The sequence below is a fragment of the Chiloscyllium plagiosum genome, chromosome 7 (genome assembly GCF_004010195.1).
Source record: "Chiloscyllium plagiosum isolate BGI_BamShark_2017 chromosome 7, ASM401019v2, whole genome shotgun sequence".
Classification (NCBI taxonomy): Eukaryota; Metazoa; Chordata; class Chondrichthyes; order Orectolobiformes; family Hemiscylliidae; genus Chiloscyllium; species Chiloscyllium plagiosum.
Genome location: NC_057716.1, coordinates 69,471,668 through 69,492,073, shown reverse-complemented (window position 1 = coordinate 69,492,073; position 20,406 = coordinate 69,471,668). Strand labels below are relative to the sequence as shown.

The window sequence follows — 20,406 nt, the reverse complement described above, 5'->3', positions numbered from 1 at the left end:
ACTATAACCTGGTGTTGTGTGATTTTTAACGTTTAAATACTACTTTTCTATATTTCCTGCCAAATTCGACAAGTTGACATTTTCTAATATTATTTTCCATCTCCCAAATTTTTGCCCATTCACTTAACTTATCTTTGCAGGTTCTTTATGTCCTCTTCACAACTTTCTTTCCTACCTTTGTTTTATCAGCAGATTAAACAACCATGGAAGTTTATTTGTATATAATCTACAGACATTAGAGATCCTAACACCAAACTCTGATGCCATTCATCACATTCTGTCAATGTGAAAACAACTAATGTATGCCTGCACTCTCTGTTTCCTGTGAGCCAATCAGTCTATGTCCATGCTAATATCTTGTTCTCTTAATGTGCCAACTTGTCAAATGGCTTCCAAAAATCTTAGTACAGTATGTATTTTTATCTATGTTTCTTTTTACTTTCTAAAGTAAACTAAGAAATTAAACAAATATGATTTCCTTTTTACAAAACCATGTTGACTCTACCTGATTGCATGAAGATAATCAAAATGCCTACTATAAACTCCTTAATAATTCCAGCATTTTTCCTTTGACAAATGTGAGGATAGTTTGCCTGTAATTTCCTGCTTTCTGTCTCTCTCCTTTATTAAATAAAGGAGTTAATTTTGCTATTTGCCAAATCAGCCAAGTAAATGAACTATAGATAACAGAAAACACAAAAGGATTTTTTTTCCCTGAACTAAATAGGAAACATTTTTCCTGTTTTCCTAATAATAGAAATCTGATTAATGTGACCTCAGCAATAGATAGCTCACACTTAATTTTAATTCATCACAACAGGGGAAAATCATGGAAGAAAATTGTGATGATTATATGGTTCCTTTATATTGAATTGCCACTATCAAATTGACTGCATTGTTAACAATTGGCAAACTACGTACATAATGAAAAAAAAACTTTCAGATTCAATGAATATTAGTAAAACAGAAATGTGTTTTTCTTTCTGTGTGTAATTTCCTTCAACAATAACTCTTAACACAGCTTGTATCTTTTGTTCTCAGAGCTGACTCTGCAGTTGCTGTATCCTGAGAGCTTTGATGAAAACAATCAATATCCTGTTCTGCTGGTTGTGTAAGTAATTCTGTTATTAACATTCAAAATTGCAGCTGACAAATGAATTATCTCCAGTGCAATTTTACCACTATCTGAGGCGGGGGCAAGGGAGAAGGGGAGTGGAGGTTGCCTTCAAATTAAGTGGCCAATTAATACCTAATTAAAGAGCCTGATCAAATGACCATGAAGATTGAACCCGCAGCAGAAAAGCCCCCTCAAAAAATCCAGTCCTGTGCCTCTCCCTACTGGAGAGCTTTTGATTGACAACTCACCAAGACTCCTTTGTCAGCACCTTCCCCAACCTATGCCCTTGAATACTTAGAAGATGAATAGATGCTTGGGAAAACCATCATCTACAAGTTCCCCTCTAAACCACACACCATCCTGACTTGGAACTATACCATCCCTTCACTGTCAGGGCTTAACATCCTGGGACTCTCTTCTTAACAGCACTGAGGGTGTATTCTCACCATGTTGACTTCAGTGGTTCCAGAAGGCAACTCATCACCACCTTCTCAATGACAACTAGAGACAGGCAACAGATGACAATGATACTTGCAGCCCACAAAGAAAAAGTTCTCTAAGGCAAGATTTTCTGTTGCTAAGGGGCAGAAGTCCCATATCAAGTCATTGAATGGCCATTTGATAATTAACCATCTTTTGAGTGATATTTGTGATGCACATTTCCCCTTTCTCAGTGACTGTTTAGATCTGGCACTGAGTCAAAGATGTCTCCAAGTATCCAGCAGCAGTGGTGTCAATAAGCAGATAGGCAGTGGATTAATGATCACCACCTTCTCAAAGGCAAATAAGGATGGGTAATAAATACTGGCCTGATCAGTGATGTTCTCATTCCACAGAAGCATTGTTTTTGAAAAATGCTCTGTCAAGGTGAAACTTTCTGTTGTGTGGAACTCCAACATCAAGCTGTGCGGAACTCCAATATTAAGCTATGCCACAGCCATTAGATCATTAAAATGTCTGCATGGTGATGTCTATAATGTGGATTTTGCTTTGATGAATGACTAAATATGACACTAAGTCAAAGAAATCTCCAGGTGTCCAGCAACAATGTTGTCCATAGGCAGATAAACAGAGAATCACAGTGGACTATTTTCAGAGACATCAAACCAGAAAGTTAAATACATTTCATTTCCTTCACTTATAATGTTACTTCTAAATATTGAAATAAATGGTTAAGATTAGACTAAGATGGAACCTATACTAGGATAAACAAATATTTTAAAACATTTTAAACAGATGATAACATGTAGTAATGTTGTAACATAATGGAGTAATTTATTATTCTAGGATTATGAAATCTATTACAACACACCAGTGAATATTTAACAATAATTAGGAAATTATTTAAAACCCAGTAAAAGTGTTTCTACAAGGTATGAACTTTCAAGAGCTATTACAGCATGACTGATGGTTTTATCATGGAAGTTTTCATCAGCTTAAAGTTAAAAATCACACAACACCAGGTTATAGTCCAACAGGTTTAATTGGAAGCACACTAGCTTTCGGAGCATTGCTCCTTCATCAGGTGATAGTGGAGGGCTCAATCCTAACACACAGAATTTATAGCAAAAATTACAGTGCGATGTAACTGAAATTATACATTGAAAATTGATTGTCTGTTAAGTCTTTCATCTGTTTGAATGCTATGATTGTTTCACTTCTTTCATGTGTAAATCACAAAACCTTTTTTAAAAAGTTGCATTCTCGGGTTAGCTGTTAACAATGGTGATAGCTAGACAATATATTGAAGGTGTTAGCCCCCTGCGTTCTCTGTCTATGCCATGATGTTTAGATCGATTCTAATCTAAAAAGTGAGGTAACGGAGTTTTACATGTTTGGGTTGGGGTTGAAAGTGTGAAAAAGTACTTTGCTCAAAAACTGCATGAATTAATGTAAAACTCCGTTATCTCACTTTTTAGATTAGAATCAATCTAAACATCATGGCATAGACAGAGAACACAGGGGGCTAACACCTTCAACATATTGTCTAGCTATCACCATTGTTAACAGCTAACCTGAGAATGCAACCTTTTAAAAAAGGTTTTGTGATTTACACATGAAAGAAGTGAAACAATCATGGCATTCAAACAGATGACATACTTAACAGACAATCAATTTTTCAATGTATAATTTCAGTTACATCACACTGTAAATTTTTGCTATAAATTCTGTGTGTTAGGATTGAGCCCTCCACTATCACCTGATGAAGAAGCGATGCTCCGAAAGCTAGTGTGCTTCCAATTAAACCTATTGGACTATAACCTGGTGTTGTATGATTTTAAACTTTGTACACCCCAGTCCAACACCGGCATCTCCACATCATGACTTCATCAGTTTAATGTTGATTGGGGATTGCACCATGTGGGGAACTCAGCAGCATCCTCTGGTATAACATTCTATAGACTCACAAAGTTGCTGTACATTTCAGTGGAACAATACTGCTAAATGTTGTTTTTCTGCAATTATCATTGCAACTCTGAATCCAATAAGTTGATACACTATTGCTTGTCTTGTTCATGCAGGTCTTTGGTGATTGCAAAGGCAGTGTTTGCACATCACTGATCACAAAAGCCAAGGGCATTGTGTTAATTAAAATAGTCAATAAATCAAAATATTATCACAAAGATGAATTTGTATAGCATTTGGTGGGGAATGGTGGAGTAGTGGTCATGTTACTACATGAGTGATCCAGAAACAAACATTAGTACTTTGAAGACATGAGTTCATATCCTACCACAACAGCCTGTGGACTTTAAATATATTTACTAAATAAATTCAATTAATTAATAAATCTTCAATGAAATACTAGTTAAGTAATATTTGCAAAGTTGCTAAATTGTTGTAAAAACTGACCTGCCTCATTAATGTCTGTCATTGGAGTAACTCTCTGTCCTTAACCAATTAGCCCTACATGTGGCTCCAGATACACAGCAACTTGGCTACCCACTGAAATAACCTCATAAATTCATCAGTTTAAAAGGAATTAGAGATGGCCAATAAATGCTGGCTTTGTCTGCAATACTCACTTCCCAAGAATGAATACAAGATACTGCTGTTGCAAGAGCCACATTATACTGCCACTGATATTGCATAGAGTAAAATAGTCTCAGATTGGTACAGGATTTTAGATTCTAACTTGGGTTTCTGTTATCTCAAAATGCATCATTTATTTTGATAGCATTACATTTATATCAAGCTCCATTCAATTCATTATAGCAGGTTTTTGCCAATGCAATTAGTTGTTTTCACATTCAATATCGTTTTTTTCTTAATATTAGGTAAAATTGTTTGTAATTTTCAGTTAATTTCTGATCTTAGTCAATGATAAACTCAAGTAACTTTCTGTAGTTTCAGATTCACATCAAGTGGTGAGTTTTTTTTTCTCCATTGGTGCCCAGATGCAATTGAAATACTATAATTGAATCATTATACAAATATATGGTATAGAAAGGTTTCCTGTCAAAATAAAAGTGCAGTGGCGATTTGATGCTGTGTTAAAATAAAGAAGAATACAAGGTGAAGAGGAAAAACTAGCAATACAAAGGTACAAGTGAACTGTGACTCACAGCAAGTGCTCACCATGTATCAGCTAACTTTCAACAGTCCATTAACTGGATGCAGTGAAGAAAAAGGACTTGAAGCACCTTGAAATTTCCAAGGAGTCTATGACTAAATAGACTGCAGTATGTAATGCCAAGTGGAAAAAAAGAACCTGTAATATAACTGCATCTTTCACAACTTCAGGTTGCTCAAAGACCTCCTCAACCAGTTAAGTATTTTTGAGTGCAGTTACTGTTAAAATGAAAAGAAGTGGGAAAGTAAATTTGCAAACAAGGTTACAAAAACCATAATATGAGATATTGATTTGACAGCCCATGTTTTTCAGTGATTGCTGGTTGAGGGATAAATATTATCTAGGGCACTCAGAAGAACTCTGCTGCTCTTCTTCAAAACAATAATAAGTGGTCTTTTACATTCACCAAAGACAGCGAACGTGTCCTAAACTTATAGTTTAGGATCTAAAACACAATACTTCTGACTGCTACACTCCTTTAGTACCACAGTACCTATATTTTGTTCAAAATTCTGGAGTAGAATTTGGAACTACAGTCTCTAACTGGAAGACATGAGTACCATCACTGAGTGCCCCAGCTGACATATATAAAGGAGGATAGTAATAGTTTTTTTAGGTATGTGAAAGGCAAAAAAATGGTGAAGACTAAAATTGGGCCCTTGAAGACAGAAACAGGGGAAGATATTACGGGGAGCAAAGAAATGGCAGAAGAATTGAATTAGTACTTCAGATCTGTGTTCACTGGGGAAGACACAAGCAATCTCCCTGAAGTAACAGTGGCTGAAGGACCTGAACTGAAGGGAATTTATATTTGCCAGGAATTGGTGTTGGAGAGACTGTTGGGTCTGAAGGTTGATAAGTCCCCGGGGCCTGATAGTCTACATCCCAGGGTACTGAAGGAGGTGGCTCGAGAAATAGAAATTTTATTTTAAATAATGTATCTCTATTTATAAATGATTCTGTACAAACAGAGTTGGAGTGAGAAAGACGCTTCATTTGCAGAAAATTTGAACTCTCATTGTATAAGGAAGGATTTGCTTCGCATGTAAATAAGAAATGGGTTGCTAGGTAACCAAGCTGCTGGATTTTAAGGTGCAAGGTGGAGGCACCACTGACAGCAAATAAATGAGCTCCAGGACACTTCTTTTTCTCATTATTTCAAATTTCATAAATGTTTCAAGGAAGTAAAAACAGAAAAAAAAATTTTGCTTCCTTATTTTTAACATTTATGACTGATCAGCACTGTGAAAATTTCATTGAAAGGTCTAACCATTATTCTTACAATATATCATCATTCAATGTATATTTAGTTACCAATGTCTTAGTGGATGCCATCTATGGAATAACTTTGCAATTGGTATGGGTTACACAAAGAGCATCATACAGCCTAGAGTCTGAGGATAATAGAGGAACAGTCAGTTCAAACTACTCAGATATTGCATACAGGATAACACAGAGATTGGAGTGTAAAATATTTTAAATAAATTTTGTGAAGATTACACATAAATGTTGAAAAAATTCACAAGAAATGAAGTGTTTTGCTTCGCTCAATTCCCTCTGGTCAGTTCATTTGTGATTGGATCTGTGCATGGTGTAAACCAGTAATGCAGATAATGAAGGTAAGCATGCAGGTACAGCAGGTAGTGAAGAAGGCTGATAGCATGCTGGCCTTCATAACAAGAGGGATTGAGTATAGAAGCAAAGAGGTTCTTCTGCAGCTGTACAGGGCCCTGGTGAGACCACACCTGGAGTATTGTGTGCAGTTCTGGTCTCCAAATTTGAGGAAGTACATTCTGGTTATTGAGGGAGTGCAGCGTAGGTTCACAAGGTCAATTCCTGGAATGCGGGACTACCTTATGCTGAAAGACTGGAGCGACTGGGCTTGTATACTCTTGAGTTTAGAAGATTGAGAGGGGATCTGATTGAGACATGTAAGATTATTAAAGGATTGGACACTCTGGAGGCAGGACACAGCTTAAAAATATGGGGTAGACCATTTAGGACAGAGATGAGGAGAAACTTCTTCACCCAGAGAGTGGTGGCTGTGTGAAATGCTCTGCCCCAGAGGGCAGTGGCGGCCCAGTCTCCAGGTTCATTTAATAAAGAGTTGGATAGAGTTCTTAGGGATAGTGGAATCAAGGGTTATGGAGATAAGGCAGGAGCAGGATACTGATTAAGGATGATCAACCATGACCATATTGAATGGTGGTGCAGGCTCGAAGGGCAGAATGGCCTACTCCTGCACCTATTGTCTATTGTCTATTATCTATCAATGATGCTGAATTTTTCTCCCACTGGTGAAAGTTAAAATTTATCCCAGGATAAATAGATTTTGGTATTAGTTAGCCAGCTGCTCCATCTCTCCAGAAGGTCGCCTGATCTATCTCAAGGGTCAAACTTGATTGACATGCCTCTGAAAAATTGAATTTACCCGAGCTAGCCTCAGGCCTGAACAGTATTAGGTGACTTAGAGGACAACCTGGCCAGCAGAAAGGTACATCTGGGCTCAGAAATGGGAGAAAGATGGTTGCCAAGAATATGACAGGTTGGTGGAGTAACTGGGGTGCAATGCTAGAGAGACCTCAGAATGACAGTGGGCCAAGTTCTTCTTGTAGAGTTGAGAGATTCCCCAGTCCACAAAAGAGGTGTTTTATATCTACTCTTTAAGGAACTCTTTCTCTTGGCCTGTAGACATGTATGATCTGACATTAATACAAGATTAAATCTTACCTCCAGTTCTCATGTTATAGTTAGGGAACAATCCTAAATTTGCAAGTAAATCAAAATGCCTGACAGTAATGTAAATACAGCTGTACTTTGACCTGAACAGTGACCTCAAGTAGCAAGTAGAAATTCTATCTAAGTACATACTGAACCAATTTGATTAAGATATAAATATTCTTTATTGGCTACCAAAACTACTGCCACCGGGTTTTGTGTAATGATATAAGTTCTTATAAGAAAACAATGATGCACTGTTTCTTTATGGCACCTTTCCAAGGTTTTACCTGTTAATGACTTATGAAAGAAGCTAAGTGAAGGCTTGTCAATAATGATCAACATTCTTGCATTGGTAATTGCAGTGATGGAGCCCCAGGGAGCCAGGTGGTTACTGATAAATTTCGGATTGACTGGGATTCAGTACTTGTCAGCTCTGATAATGTCATCCTTGCTCGCTTTGATGGCCGGGGGAGTGGTTTCCAAGGGCTTAAAATTCTGCAGGATATCCATCGAAGGTTGGGAACAGTGGAAGTCAAAGACCAAATTACAGCAGTACAGTGCGTATTTAAACATCTGTTGGATTAAGATTTTTTTTGCAGTTCAATCAAGTGTTATGAACTTAATTAACACAAGCACTTTATCTTTTGAAATATGTATGTGTACAAAAGGAATGAATGTCAACTTTCTTATAATGTACAAAAGTGAAGGGATGATATGATTTGATACAACTTATTTCATTGCATTGTCTGCTTTACAAAACATTTTTTGATTCAATGGATTGCAATTTTGCATAAAAAAGCAAACTGCTGAATTCTCTTAAACATATACATAATTAATGCTGGGTGGTGTAATATTGAATTACTCATTTTGAAAACAAGTTGTTTGATATTTATGATTTCTTTTACCTTTTCTATCTTATCTCATCATCTAACAGTGTTTGCTTTAATTGGGAGAAATTAGGAATTCTCACTGCAGAGAATTTCTACTGCTGTCAATCTTACAATTAATGTGGCCTATCCTCGAGGACAGCAGATCTAACTTTGGAATCATCTGCTTCAGAAGTAGGTGTTATGAAGATGTAGGGGTACCATACTTTTAAGAGAGTGGAAAAGCTAGCAAGGACTTAGAAAGGCGAAGAGAGTCCAGAACAAGGCAACAATGTCACACTTTGTCAGAACAGCTAGCACTGGTTGGGTTGCTATGAAACAAAAAACACATTCAAATTTGGCCAGTTTAAGTTATGCCCCAAGATACCAAACTCCAATCAAGCTTGAATTTAGTATTTTGACGATATTAAAACCAATGAAATGATCTGATGTGTTGGGGGTATAAAACTGGAAAAAAATTGGATAGGGGAGAACTGCCAAAAAAACCACAGATGTAGGCTGCTAGTAAGAACTCTGAGAGGTACCTGTCTAAAGTAGGAGTTTGCACAGAGGAAAACATCGACACTGACCTGGAGAGCAAATCTGCAGAGAGATCCAAAGAGAAGATTCGATAGCTGGCGTGTTTTGAAATTTGAATTTTTCTGAAAATCTTAATCAGGAGTTTTAGCGGACCAGTATTGTAGAAGGGAAGGTAAAAGATAAATGAGTTATAAATAGTTGTTAATTATTCTGTTAGATTTTAAAAACAAGTTATTAATTTTTACTTCAAATAGCAACTTTTGGGATAGTTCTTTGCCTCTTGAATTTTCACAGATTACTGCACAGAGTAAATCTTTTCTGTGTTGCTGGTTTAAATTAACTGGGTGGGGTGTTACCTCATGTCGTAACATAGGTCAGAACTGAAGAAGAATGGCCATCTCAGAGGTTCATAGAAAGCCTGGGGGTTGGGGGGGTGGTGGTTTGCAGGGGATAGAAATAACACTCTATGGTCACAAATATACAGAATGTGTTTCCTGACATTGCTTAAGACCATTGTAGTATTTTGGGAGAGGTGGAAACCTGATTGACAACATTGAACCACAGATTGTTGCTTACAGGAGGACAATGTTAATTTGTTGAAGGTCATTGAGATGGTGCTGTGGTTGTTTGCAAGATGGGGTGAAAGATGGATTTTATGAAGAGTCGGGATGATGCTTGCAGTTTTTCAATGAGAGGAAGGCACTACATAAAGATTGAGAAAGAAATTAAGTTACTCTACATTTTATTAGAGCCACAGGGGTAGCATTTTTTTTCTGATGAACAAAATAAGCTCTGGGAGGCAATTACAGAAAATAGAGTACTTCAGAAACCCTGGTAAAGGCTTGTCTTAAATATAGCAAAGAGTAAATGGCAGAGGCAACTGAATGAATGTCCTCATCAAATAGATCCTGGCAGGTGAGGATAGAGGACACAAGTGTAAAAGGAGGTGGCCAAGGAAAAAGAAATTGAGGGTTACCTTTAATTCCAGAATGATCCTGGAGCCATGAACAAAAGCCTGATAGTGCTTGATATGGTGCAACAAGATCTGAGGATGGGTAGCTAAATTATTTGATATGAGCAAGATGCAACATCTTTGCTTAAGGGAATGGAGATGGAGGTCAGACAATGGGAATGAAATGGCTTGAAGAGAGTGAAGGTTAAATATAAGGGTATTAACTGTAAAGCTAACAAATTGCCTGAGAGTAACAGCTATAGAACTATGATAAATAAAGAACAAAATTTTAGAGAGCTGTGCATTTGAAAATGTAGTATAATTAATTTATGGAGAGCTTATGCTAGGGGAGTTGCAAAATTCCTGTTGTTATTTACCATAATGAATAGATGGACATGAGTGTTGAGTGATATTTGGAATTGCTCAGAAATGACCTAGTCTGTGAATGAAACAATGAAATTACTGAGGTCCATCAAATGGTAAAGTCAAGCTGCTAGACAATAAAAAGGATTCAATACACTAGAGGATTTCAATTGAATGCTGGTCTTATTTCACATTGTTACTCATATTTACTTAATGGAATTCACATTATACCGTAGACCAGACTTTTTGTCGTCATGACAACTTAAACATTTATGATTTTAAAATGGAAAAAATTTTAACTCAAAGTGCTCTAATAGATTTCTCTTTTATTTCAGATCATTATTGAAGCTACCATTTATTGATGCAAACAGAATAGGTGTTTATGGGAAGGTAAAATACAGCTACTATAGTATTTCTTCACAAGTTGAAATGAATTACACACCTAGTTTATGTGTGAGTGCCACTGCTATATACCTGAGAGCAGTGTTTAGTGTATTTTGCTTTGCAGTATAAAAGATAGTTTCTATGTTTATATATTGCAAGGTCGAAAGCTATTTCTTCCTTTGGCTGAAAACAGAGCATCCATGATATTCAATATTTTTTTTGGTTACCTGACAAATTAAACTTCATTATTTCCCAATTACATATGTTTTAATCATTTGTGCAGCATGTGCTCCAGTTCTCTGCTAAGCATAGGCTTTAGTAGACAATCAGATATAATCAATGGAATATCAAATGCTTAGATTTCATGGTGCCTGCAGTATAATAAATAGCAGGCACAATTTGACAGGAGGCAGATACAGACCACACAACAGATAAGATAAGCAATGATAGAGAAATTTGTTATAGAAATCAGTGATTAAATCAGCCGTCATTTCTTGTTTTTAAGAAAGACAGGCTATTGGGTCGGGCATTAAATTCGTGGCGCAGGTTTGTCATCAATTAAAATACAAAAAGATCTAACCTGCTCAATTTTTATTCCCATTCCAATCTAATGCACCAGTTTACTATTCAAGCAGGGAGATAGTGTTATGGTGGTTAAGCCACTGGGCTAGTAGTCCAGAGACCCGGACCAATGTTCTTGGGACATGGGTTCAAATCCCACTGTGGCAGGTCAAACATTTCTGGATTTTCTGGACTCCAAATTTCTGTAGTTTTGAAAACATCTAGTCTATTGACAATGATGTAAACATTGTCAGTTGTCGTAAATAACCATTTGGTTCAGAAATGGCCTTTAGATGAAAGCATCTGCAGATTAGATTAGATTAGATTAGATTAGATTAGTGTGGCAGGTCAAACATTTCTGGATTTTCTGGACTCCAAATTTCTGTAGTTTTGAAAACATCTAGTCTATTGACAATGATGTAAACATTGTCAGTTGTAGTAAATAACCATTTGGTTCAGAAATGGCCTTTAGATGAAAGCATCTGCAGATCCACAGCAATGTGGTTGACTTTTTAACTACCCTCTGAAAATGACCTCTATTCAAGCCAATTAATGCTGGAACAGTGGCAACATCCATCAACACTGCAAAGTCCTCCAAAGCAACATCTGCAGTTTTGAGCCAAGTTTGGAAAAGCCGTCCCACAGATTAGTCAAGCAACAGGCTGCCATTGTCATGGTCACTGAAACAAATCTTATAGATAATTTCAATAAACAATTTCATTGCTGGTTATGTTCTGTCCCATCGACAGAACAGTGAGTGCAGCACAGTAGGATTCAGTTGGGAGGATATTGCCTGGGAGACCTCAACATTTTATGCAAACCCCAAGCTGCAGGTTGAACTTGAGCAAGGAAACTTCCTGCTGATTACCACCTATTATGTTACCACTCCTCAGATGATACATCAGTATTCCTCCATGTTGAACACTACTTGGAGGAAGCAGTGAGGGTGGCAAGTGCACAGAATGTACTATGAGTGGGGATTTCAACATCTATGTCCACGTGGCAGCTCATCACTAAGCTGGGCAAGTGCTAAGGACATTGCTGCTAGACTGAGATATGGGGCAGCTGGCGAAGAAGCCAACAAGTGGAGATAACCTACTTAACCTCATCCTCACTAATCTGTCAGTTACAGATGTGTCTAACCATGACAGTAACCATAGGAGTGACAACCACATGGTCACTCTGGAAGTGAAGTTCAGCCTTAAATTCATTTTTCATTTAAGGTGATGTGGGCTTTGCTGTCTGGGCCAGCATTTATTGTCCATTCTTCATTGACCTTGGAGATTATGGTGAGCAGCATTGTGGAACTGGTGTAGTTCACTCAGAGTAGGTGTACTCATAATGCTTACAGGAAGGGACTTTCAGAATTCTGGTCCAATGCAAAAGGAATGGTGATATATTTCCAAGTCAGATGGTAAGTGACTTCGAGAGGAATTTACAAGCAGTGGTGTTCTCCTATCTGCTCTTGTTATTCTAGATCATAGTAGTCATAGTTTTGGAAGGTGTTTTCTAAGGAGCTTCAATGATTTCTGCAGTGCATCATGTAAATAGTATACACTGCTGTTATTGTGCATCAGTGGATGAAGGAATGAATGTTCATGGATGTGGTGCCAATCAAGTGAGCTGCTTTGTCATGGCAAGTTTCTTGAGTGTTGTTGGAGCTGTATGGTCTTTTCCCTCGAGTTGGGGAATTCAAAACTGGAGGGCATAATTTTAAGGTGAGAGGATAAACATTTAAAAGGGACCCAAGGGGCAACTTTTTCACACAGAGGATAGTTTTATGTGGAATGAACTACCAGTGGAAGTGATAGATGCAGATATAGATACAACATTTAAGAGACATTTGGATGATACATGAAAGAAAAAGTTTTGAAAGATATGGGCCAAGTGCAGGCAAGAGGGACTAATTTATTTTGGGAAACTTGGTCGACATGGATGAGTTGGACTGAAGGGTATGTTTCCATGCTCTCTGATTATGAATACTCCATCACATTCCTGATTTGTGCCTTATAGATGGTAGACAGGTTTTGGGGAGCCAGGAGGTGAGTTCATCTGACCTGCTGTTGTCGTCACAGTAATTATGTGGCTAGTCCAGTTCAGTTTGTGGTCAAACATAATGCCTAGTATGTTGATGGTAAGGGATTCAATGATGGTAATGCCATTGAAATCAATGGATGATGGTTAGATTCTTTCATGTTGGAGCCGACTGTTGCCTGATACGTTGTGGTGAAAATGTTTCTTGCGACTCTTTAGCTCAAGTCTGGATATTGTCCAGATCTTGTTGCATTTAAACATGGATTTCTTTCAGTAGCTGAGGAGTTACAAAATATGACATTGCACAATCAACAAATATCCCGATTTCTGAATTTTTGATCGAGACATCATAGAGTCTAAGAAGTGTACAACACGGAAATAGACCCTTCCTCCAACTCATCTATGCCAACTAGATATTCTAACCTAATCTAGTCCCATTTGGCAGCACTTGGCATATATCCCTCTAAATCCTTCCTATTCATATACCCATCCAGATGCCTTTTAAGTGCTGTAATTATACCAGGCTCCACTACTTCCTCTGGCAGCTCATTCCATACATGCATCACCCTCTGTGACAAAGTTGCCCCTTAGGTCCCTTTTATATCTTTCCCCTCTCACCTAACCCTATGCCCTTTAGTTTTGGACTCCCCCAACCCAGGGAAAAGACCTTGCCTGTTTATACTTATCCATGCCCCTCATGATTTTATAAATCTTTATAAGGCCACCCCTTAGCCTTTTGCCTTTGTCCTCAATATATTTAGTTGTAAAATCCCTTTGGATTCTTCTGAACCCTATTTGCCAAAGTTATCTCATGTCCCTTTTTGCCCTCCTGATTTCTCTCCTAAGTGTACTCCTACTGCCTTTATACTCTAAGGATTCATTCAATCTCTCCTGTCTATGCCTGGCATATGCTTCCTTCTTTTTCTTAACCAAACCCTCAATTTCTCCAGTCATCCATCATTCCCTACACCTACCAGGCTTTCCTTTCATCCTAACAAGAATATACCTGGACTCTTGTTATCTCATTTCTGAAGGCTTCCCATTTTCCAGCCGTCCTTTTACCTGTGAACATCTGCCTGCCACCCCTCACCCCCCACCGTCAGCTTTTGAAAGTTCTTGCCTAATACCATTAAAATTAGCCTTCCTCCAATTTAGAACTTCAACTTTTAGATTTGACCTATCCTTTTCCATCACTACTTTAAAACTAATGGAATTATGGTCACTGTTACACACTTAACAAATTCCTCCATTTAAACCCTTAATAGTTGGGAGTCTGTTGGCAGTCTCAGTCTATGTTTGGAAAGTTAAAACCCCATACCATATCCACCCTATTATTCTTCCAGATAATTGAAATCTCCTTACAGATTTGTTTCACAATTTCCCGCTGACTATTTGGGGGTCTATAATACAATCCCAATAAGGTGATCATCCCTTTCTTATTTCTCAGTTCCATTCCTAACATATCCTAAGTTCATCTGCCTTCCCTGTTAGGCCTCCTGCATTGGAGTAAATGCAGTTTAATTTATCAATCCTACCTTGCTGTCTGCTTTGTTCCTTCCTGCCCTGACTGTTTGACTCACTCCTTTTCCCAACTGTACCAGTCTCAGATTGATCTCCTTTCTTGCTACTTCCCCAGGTCCCACCCCCACCTTACTAGTTTAAATCCTCCTGAGCAGCTCTTGCAAATCTCCCTGCCACTATACTAGTCCCCTTGCAATTGAGGTGCAATCCGTCCTTCTTGTACAGGTCACTTCTATCCCAGAGAGATTCCAATGATCAATGATGTGAACCTTTCTCCCCTGCATGTGCTCCTCAGCCACACATTCATCTGTTCTATCCTCCTATTCTTACCCTCACTAGCCTATAGCACTGGGAGTAATCCAGATATTACTATCCTCAAGGACCTCCTTTTTAAATTCCTGCCTCACTTTTTATATTCTCCCTTCAGAATCTCATCCTTTTCCCTTCCTATGTCATTAGTTCTAAGTGTACAATGACCTCCTGCTGGTGCATCTCCCCTTTGAGAACATTCTGTACCCTCTCTGAGACATCCTTGATCCAGAGATGTCAAGGATGATTTTTCACTGCTGCCTGCAGAAACCTCTGTCTGTGCCTCTATCTAGAGAGTCCCTGAACACAACTGATCACTTGGAACCCAATGTACCCCTCATTACATTAGAGCCTTTCTCACAATCAGAAACTTGACTGTTTGTGCTACGTTCCCCTGAGAGCCCATCACCCCCTACATTTTGAATGACATGACAGTGTGGAATAGCTGCAGAGATTTCCTGGAGCTGAGGTAACTAACCTCCAACAACTATAACCATTTTTCTTTGCGGCAGTCTCGAACCAGCCAAGTGTTGTCAGCTTGATCCACAATTAGTCTAGTTATGCCAGGGCTCCTTGATGCCACATCCCAGTAAATTGCAGCACTGATGTCAAGGACAGTTATTTCTACCACACCTCTGTTTGTTTGCCTATTTTTGAGCTAAGGCATAATTAAGGCAGAAGCTGAGCCAGACAAAATACTGCAGAGAGCTACAGGCCTCAGATTAGTTGACTGCTGTAATGGATGGAATTTCATACTGCTTCAGGGTATCCTGTGAAAAACTAATTCTAGTGGACCAAGGAACCCCAATGGCACTCAGTGGGATGCCTGATCAGGACTTAGTCTGAATAAGTCTCCCAGAAATGGCCATAACAGAGTTGTAATTAGCTCCCTCAAGAGATGAGCATGACCACTGCCACAATGTTTCACTTTGGGAAAAAGGTGCATATAAGCATTCAATAATATACATGTTGAATATCATTTTCACCAGTGACAAGTACAGGAAATGACAGCATTAGTGTAGCCACCCTTTGAATCACTGGAAAGGATAATTGTCTCGCATATATAATGACTGCACTCTGTTTTTGTTTCCCATCCTCATCAAAATTGAAAGTTCACCCAATTTACTTCTGTTAGACCCCTCATTGTTTATGTTTTCAGTTATTTCAAAATAAATCTGTATTTTTAAGATCCGATTTAAAATGAACTTTGCCTACTAATAATGTCTTCAATAAGTTAATGGAGAAAGTGAGGACTGCAGATGCTGGAGATCAGAGCTGAAAATGTGTTGCTGGAAAAGCGCAGCAGGTCAGGTAGCATCCTAGGAACAGGAGAATCCAGCATCCAAGGTTCCTGAAGAAGGGCTTATGCCCGAAACATCAATTCTCCTGTTCCTTGGATGCTGCCTGACCTGCTGCGCTTTTCTAGCAACACATTTTCAGCTTCAATAAATTAATCACAATCTAGTTATTTAATCTCAAAGCATTTTAAAACAACTAAACTTGTAAAAATGCTTAAGATTTTCCTCAATTTAACAGGCATATGGAGGCTATGTCACATCCATGATTCTTACTTCCACTGACAGAATCTTCAAATGTGGAGTTGCAGTAGCACCAATTACTGACTGGAAGTTGTATGGTAAGTAAACAACAAAACTCATAAGGCATTTCAAGTAATTAGCTGAATGCTACAATTATGATGTATTACTTACTTCCAGGTCCAAAATGATAAATCTCTTGTTATTTTTTGTACATTACTATGGCAGATAAAATATTAGGGTATGAACTCAGGTTTAGCAAAGGTTCCAAGGAATGGTATCACATGGTTTATCTGTGTCATATTCTGACCATTGTTTGACTACATTGCGGTATATCAATGGTCAATGCACTTGCACTAATCATGCATTTCAACACCAGCAGACAACACTTGGTTTTATTTGCTTAAATAATTAAATGTAGACTAATGAACCTCACATCTCTTTGAAACCAGAATCAACTATTCAATAGTTTTTCTTTTGCTTTGCAAATGCCAGAACATCAGAATATTAAATTTTATGCGAGAGTTCAAGATCAGCTTACCTTGACACCCAACAGCTGGCCCTTGTAATGTAATATAATGTAATGTGCCAATGTAATGTAAACATCTTCATGGAAAAGATACAACTGAGCCTGGGGTTGAGTGAACAGGAATAATCTTTCTGAATTCTGGCTTCAATCCTTCCTGGGCACCACCAATCAATATCCCCTCTCATGAACTAATGGCCTTCTTCCAGATATGACTGCATCTCTTCCCAGCTCAATCACTTACCTTCCCATTCCTGGTCTCCACTCTTCCCAAGTCGCCCAGCTTCTAACTTTACCTGCTTACCTTTGCGAATATGACAGCAGCTCAATCTTTGAATCCTCTTGACTGGTGAGCCAATAGGTGGAGATCGAAGATAGCAAGCAAATTAATTCCAAGCAATCCTATAAGAATTATTTATTAATTTTATTCAGCTCATCTAGTGTACAATGACAGAGATGGGTCAATCTCTGAATTTCTACTGATGCAGTGAGCATCTATTGTGCTTGACCTTGACGCATATATTCAATTAAATTTGGGGGAGATATGTGGTTTCAAGATTTTTCCCTGCACTCTATTGGAGAGAAAGCAATAGAGCGCCCTTGCATTTGTATGATGATATTATGGATACATCAGTTTGACTTTCTGATTATTTGCATACTTGGATGTTGTTGCCAAAAAATTATTTGCAGATGCTCACCTTTAAATGCAATTTTTTTCTTTCACTTTGCTGGCTGTCAAAGATCAGAATATTCAATCTTATGCAAGTGCTCACAAAGAAATTGCACATCAGAATTTATGGAGATACGCAAGACCATAAGAAATAGGAGTATGAGCAGGCCATTCGGTCCCTTAAGCCTGCTGTGCCATTCAATAGGATCATGGCTGATCTGACATTCCTCATGTCCGTTTTCCTGCCTTTTCCCAATAACCCTTGATCCCCTTGTGGTACAATTGTATAAAATTGCATGAATAATGTTTAGATTCTTAGAGATATCAAATTCCTCAATTCTTATTATTTCAAGAAAGTGTGATAATTAAATAAATTGGAGTTGATAAGTCACAGACAGGGGGGGGGGTGAGGGGGGTGGCAGTGTAGAGGGATGTGCTACTACAACGTTTGTTGGTAGCAGAGTAAGTAGTTTGGGACCAAAGCTAAGCAGGAGCAAGGTAAGAGCATTCTGGGAAGGTAAGAGGTTATAAAATCTTACCTCGAGGATTTAGGGCCTGCATTTCAGGACTGGAGCTGAGAGGGAGCAAGCGAAGAATACCCTGGGAAAGTAAGTGTTTCTGACTCAGAGGGGAAACTGTAAACTGTAAAGCAGAGGTCACTCTATAGGCTTCTGAATAGTTCCAGAGATGTAAAGGAAAGGATAGCAAAGATGATTCTCGATAGGAGTGAGAGTGCCATAGTAGTTGTTATGGGGGACTTTAACATTCCAAATATTGACTGGGAATACTATAGTTCGAGTATGTTGGATGGGTCAGTTTTTGTCCAATGTGTGCAGGAGGGTTTCCTGACAGTGTGTAGACAGGCCAACAAGAGGAGAGGCCGCATTGGATTTGGTAATAGGGTAATGAACCCGGCCAGATGTTAGATTTGGAGGTACATGTGCACTTTGGTAATAGTGACCACAATTCAGTTATCTTTACTTCAGCAATGGAAAGGGATAGGTATAAACAGCAGGGCAAGAGTTATAGCTGAGGGGAAACCAATTAGGCAAGATTGTCATGGAGCCCACAAGAGATCAGGCTATTCTGGACCTAGTGCTTTGCAATGAACAAGACTCTATAAAAGATCTTAAAGTAAGGGAACCCTTAGGAAGTAGCGACCATAATATGGTAGAGTTCAGTCTGGAGTTTGAAAGGGAGAAGACAAAATCGGATATAATGGTGTTACAATTGAATAAAGGTAATTATGAGGGCATGAGAGAGGAACTGACGAAAATAGACTGGAAGCAGAGGCTAACCGGGAAGACAGTAGAGCAAAAATGGCAGGAGTTTGTAGGTATAATTGAGGACACTGTACAGAGGTTCATTCCCAAGAAAAGAAAGATTAACCGGGGAGGGATTAGACAACTTTGGCTGACAAAGGAAGTCAGGAAATGTATTAAAGAAAAAGAGAGATCCTATAAAGTGGCTAAGAACAGTGGGAAAGCAGAAGATTGGGAGGGATACAAAAGCAAACAGAGGATAACAAAGAGTGTAATAAGAAAGGAGAGGAACAAATATGAAGGTAGGCTAGCCAGTAATATTAGAAATAATAGTAAAAGTTTCTTTCAGTACATAAGAAACAAACGACAGGCAAAAGTAGACATTGGGCCACTTCAAACTGATGCAGGAAGCCTAGTGATGGGAGATAAGGAAATAGCAGGAGAACTTAACAAGTACTTTGCATCAGTATTCACAGTGGAAGACATGAGTAATATCCCAAAAATTAAAGAGTGTCACGGGGCAGAGTTGAGTATGGATGCCATTACGAAAGAGATAGTGCTAGAAAAGTTAAAAAGTCTTAAAATTGATAAATCTCCTGGCCCCGATGGGATACACCCTAGAGTTCTGAGAGAGGTGGCTGAGGAAATAGCAGAGGCATTGGTTGAGATCTTTCAAGAGTCACTGGAGTCAGGAAAGGTCCCGGATGATTGGAAGATGGCCGTTGTAACCCCCTTGTTCAAGAAAGGATCAAGGCAAAAGATGGAAAATTATAGGCCAATCAGCTTAACCTCGGTTGTTGGTAAAATTCTAGAATCCATCATTAAGGATGAGGTTTCTAAATTCTTGGAAGAGCAGAGTCTGATTAGAACAAGTCAACATGGATTTAGTAAAGGGAGGTCATGCCTGACAAACCTGTTGGAATTTTTTGAAGAGGTAACAAGTAGGTTAGACCAGGGAAACCCAGTGGATGTGGTATATCTAGACTTTCAAAAGGCCTTTGATAAGGTGCCACACGGGAGGCTCCTGAGCAAGGTGAGGGCCCATGGTGTTCGAGGTGAGCTGCTGGGATGGACTGAGGATTGGCTGTCTAACAGAAGGCAGAGAATTGGGATAAAAGGTCCCTTTTCAGAATGGCAGCCGGTGACGAACGGTGTCCCGCAGGGTTCGGTGCTGGGGCCACAGCTGTTCGCAATATATATTAATGATTTGGATGAGGGAACCGGGGCATTCTAGCGAAGTTTGCCGATGATACAAAGTTAGCCTGCTGCGCTTTTCCAGCAACACATTTCCATCTCTGATCTCCAGCATCTGCAGACCTCACTTTCTCCTTCTGAGAACATTAGCTGAGTCTCTGGTTAATAGTCTAGCAATAATACCAATAGCCCATCGGCTCCCTCTGAGTATCCTTCACTTGTGGAATCAACAACAATTCACTCTAAAAGTGGTCTGTACCCTGTTGAATAAGTGGCT

At 38.7% G+C, this 20,406-nt stretch overlaps 1 protein-coding gene across 1 annotated transcript in view; it reads left to right on the top strand.

Moving 5' to 3' along the window:
- The window catches only part of LOC122551933 (inactive dipeptidyl peptidase 10-like), a 1,705,342-nt gene that overhangs the window by 1,656,128 nt on the left and 28,808 nt on the right, over positions 1 to 20,406 (top strand). Inside the window, exons 20-23 of the mRNA XM_043694504.1 lie at positions 1,042 to 1,111; positions 7,775 to 7,969; positions 10,469 to 10,523; positions 16,479 to 16,578. Of these exons, the coding sequence (XP_043550439.1) occupies positions 1,042 to 1,111; positions 7,775 to 7,969; positions 10,469 to 10,523; positions 16,479 to 16,578 (420 nt within the window). The remainder of the gene's footprint in view (positions 1 to 1,041; positions 1,112 to 7,774; positions 7,970 to 10,468; positions 10,524 to 16,478; positions 16,579 to 20,406) is intronic.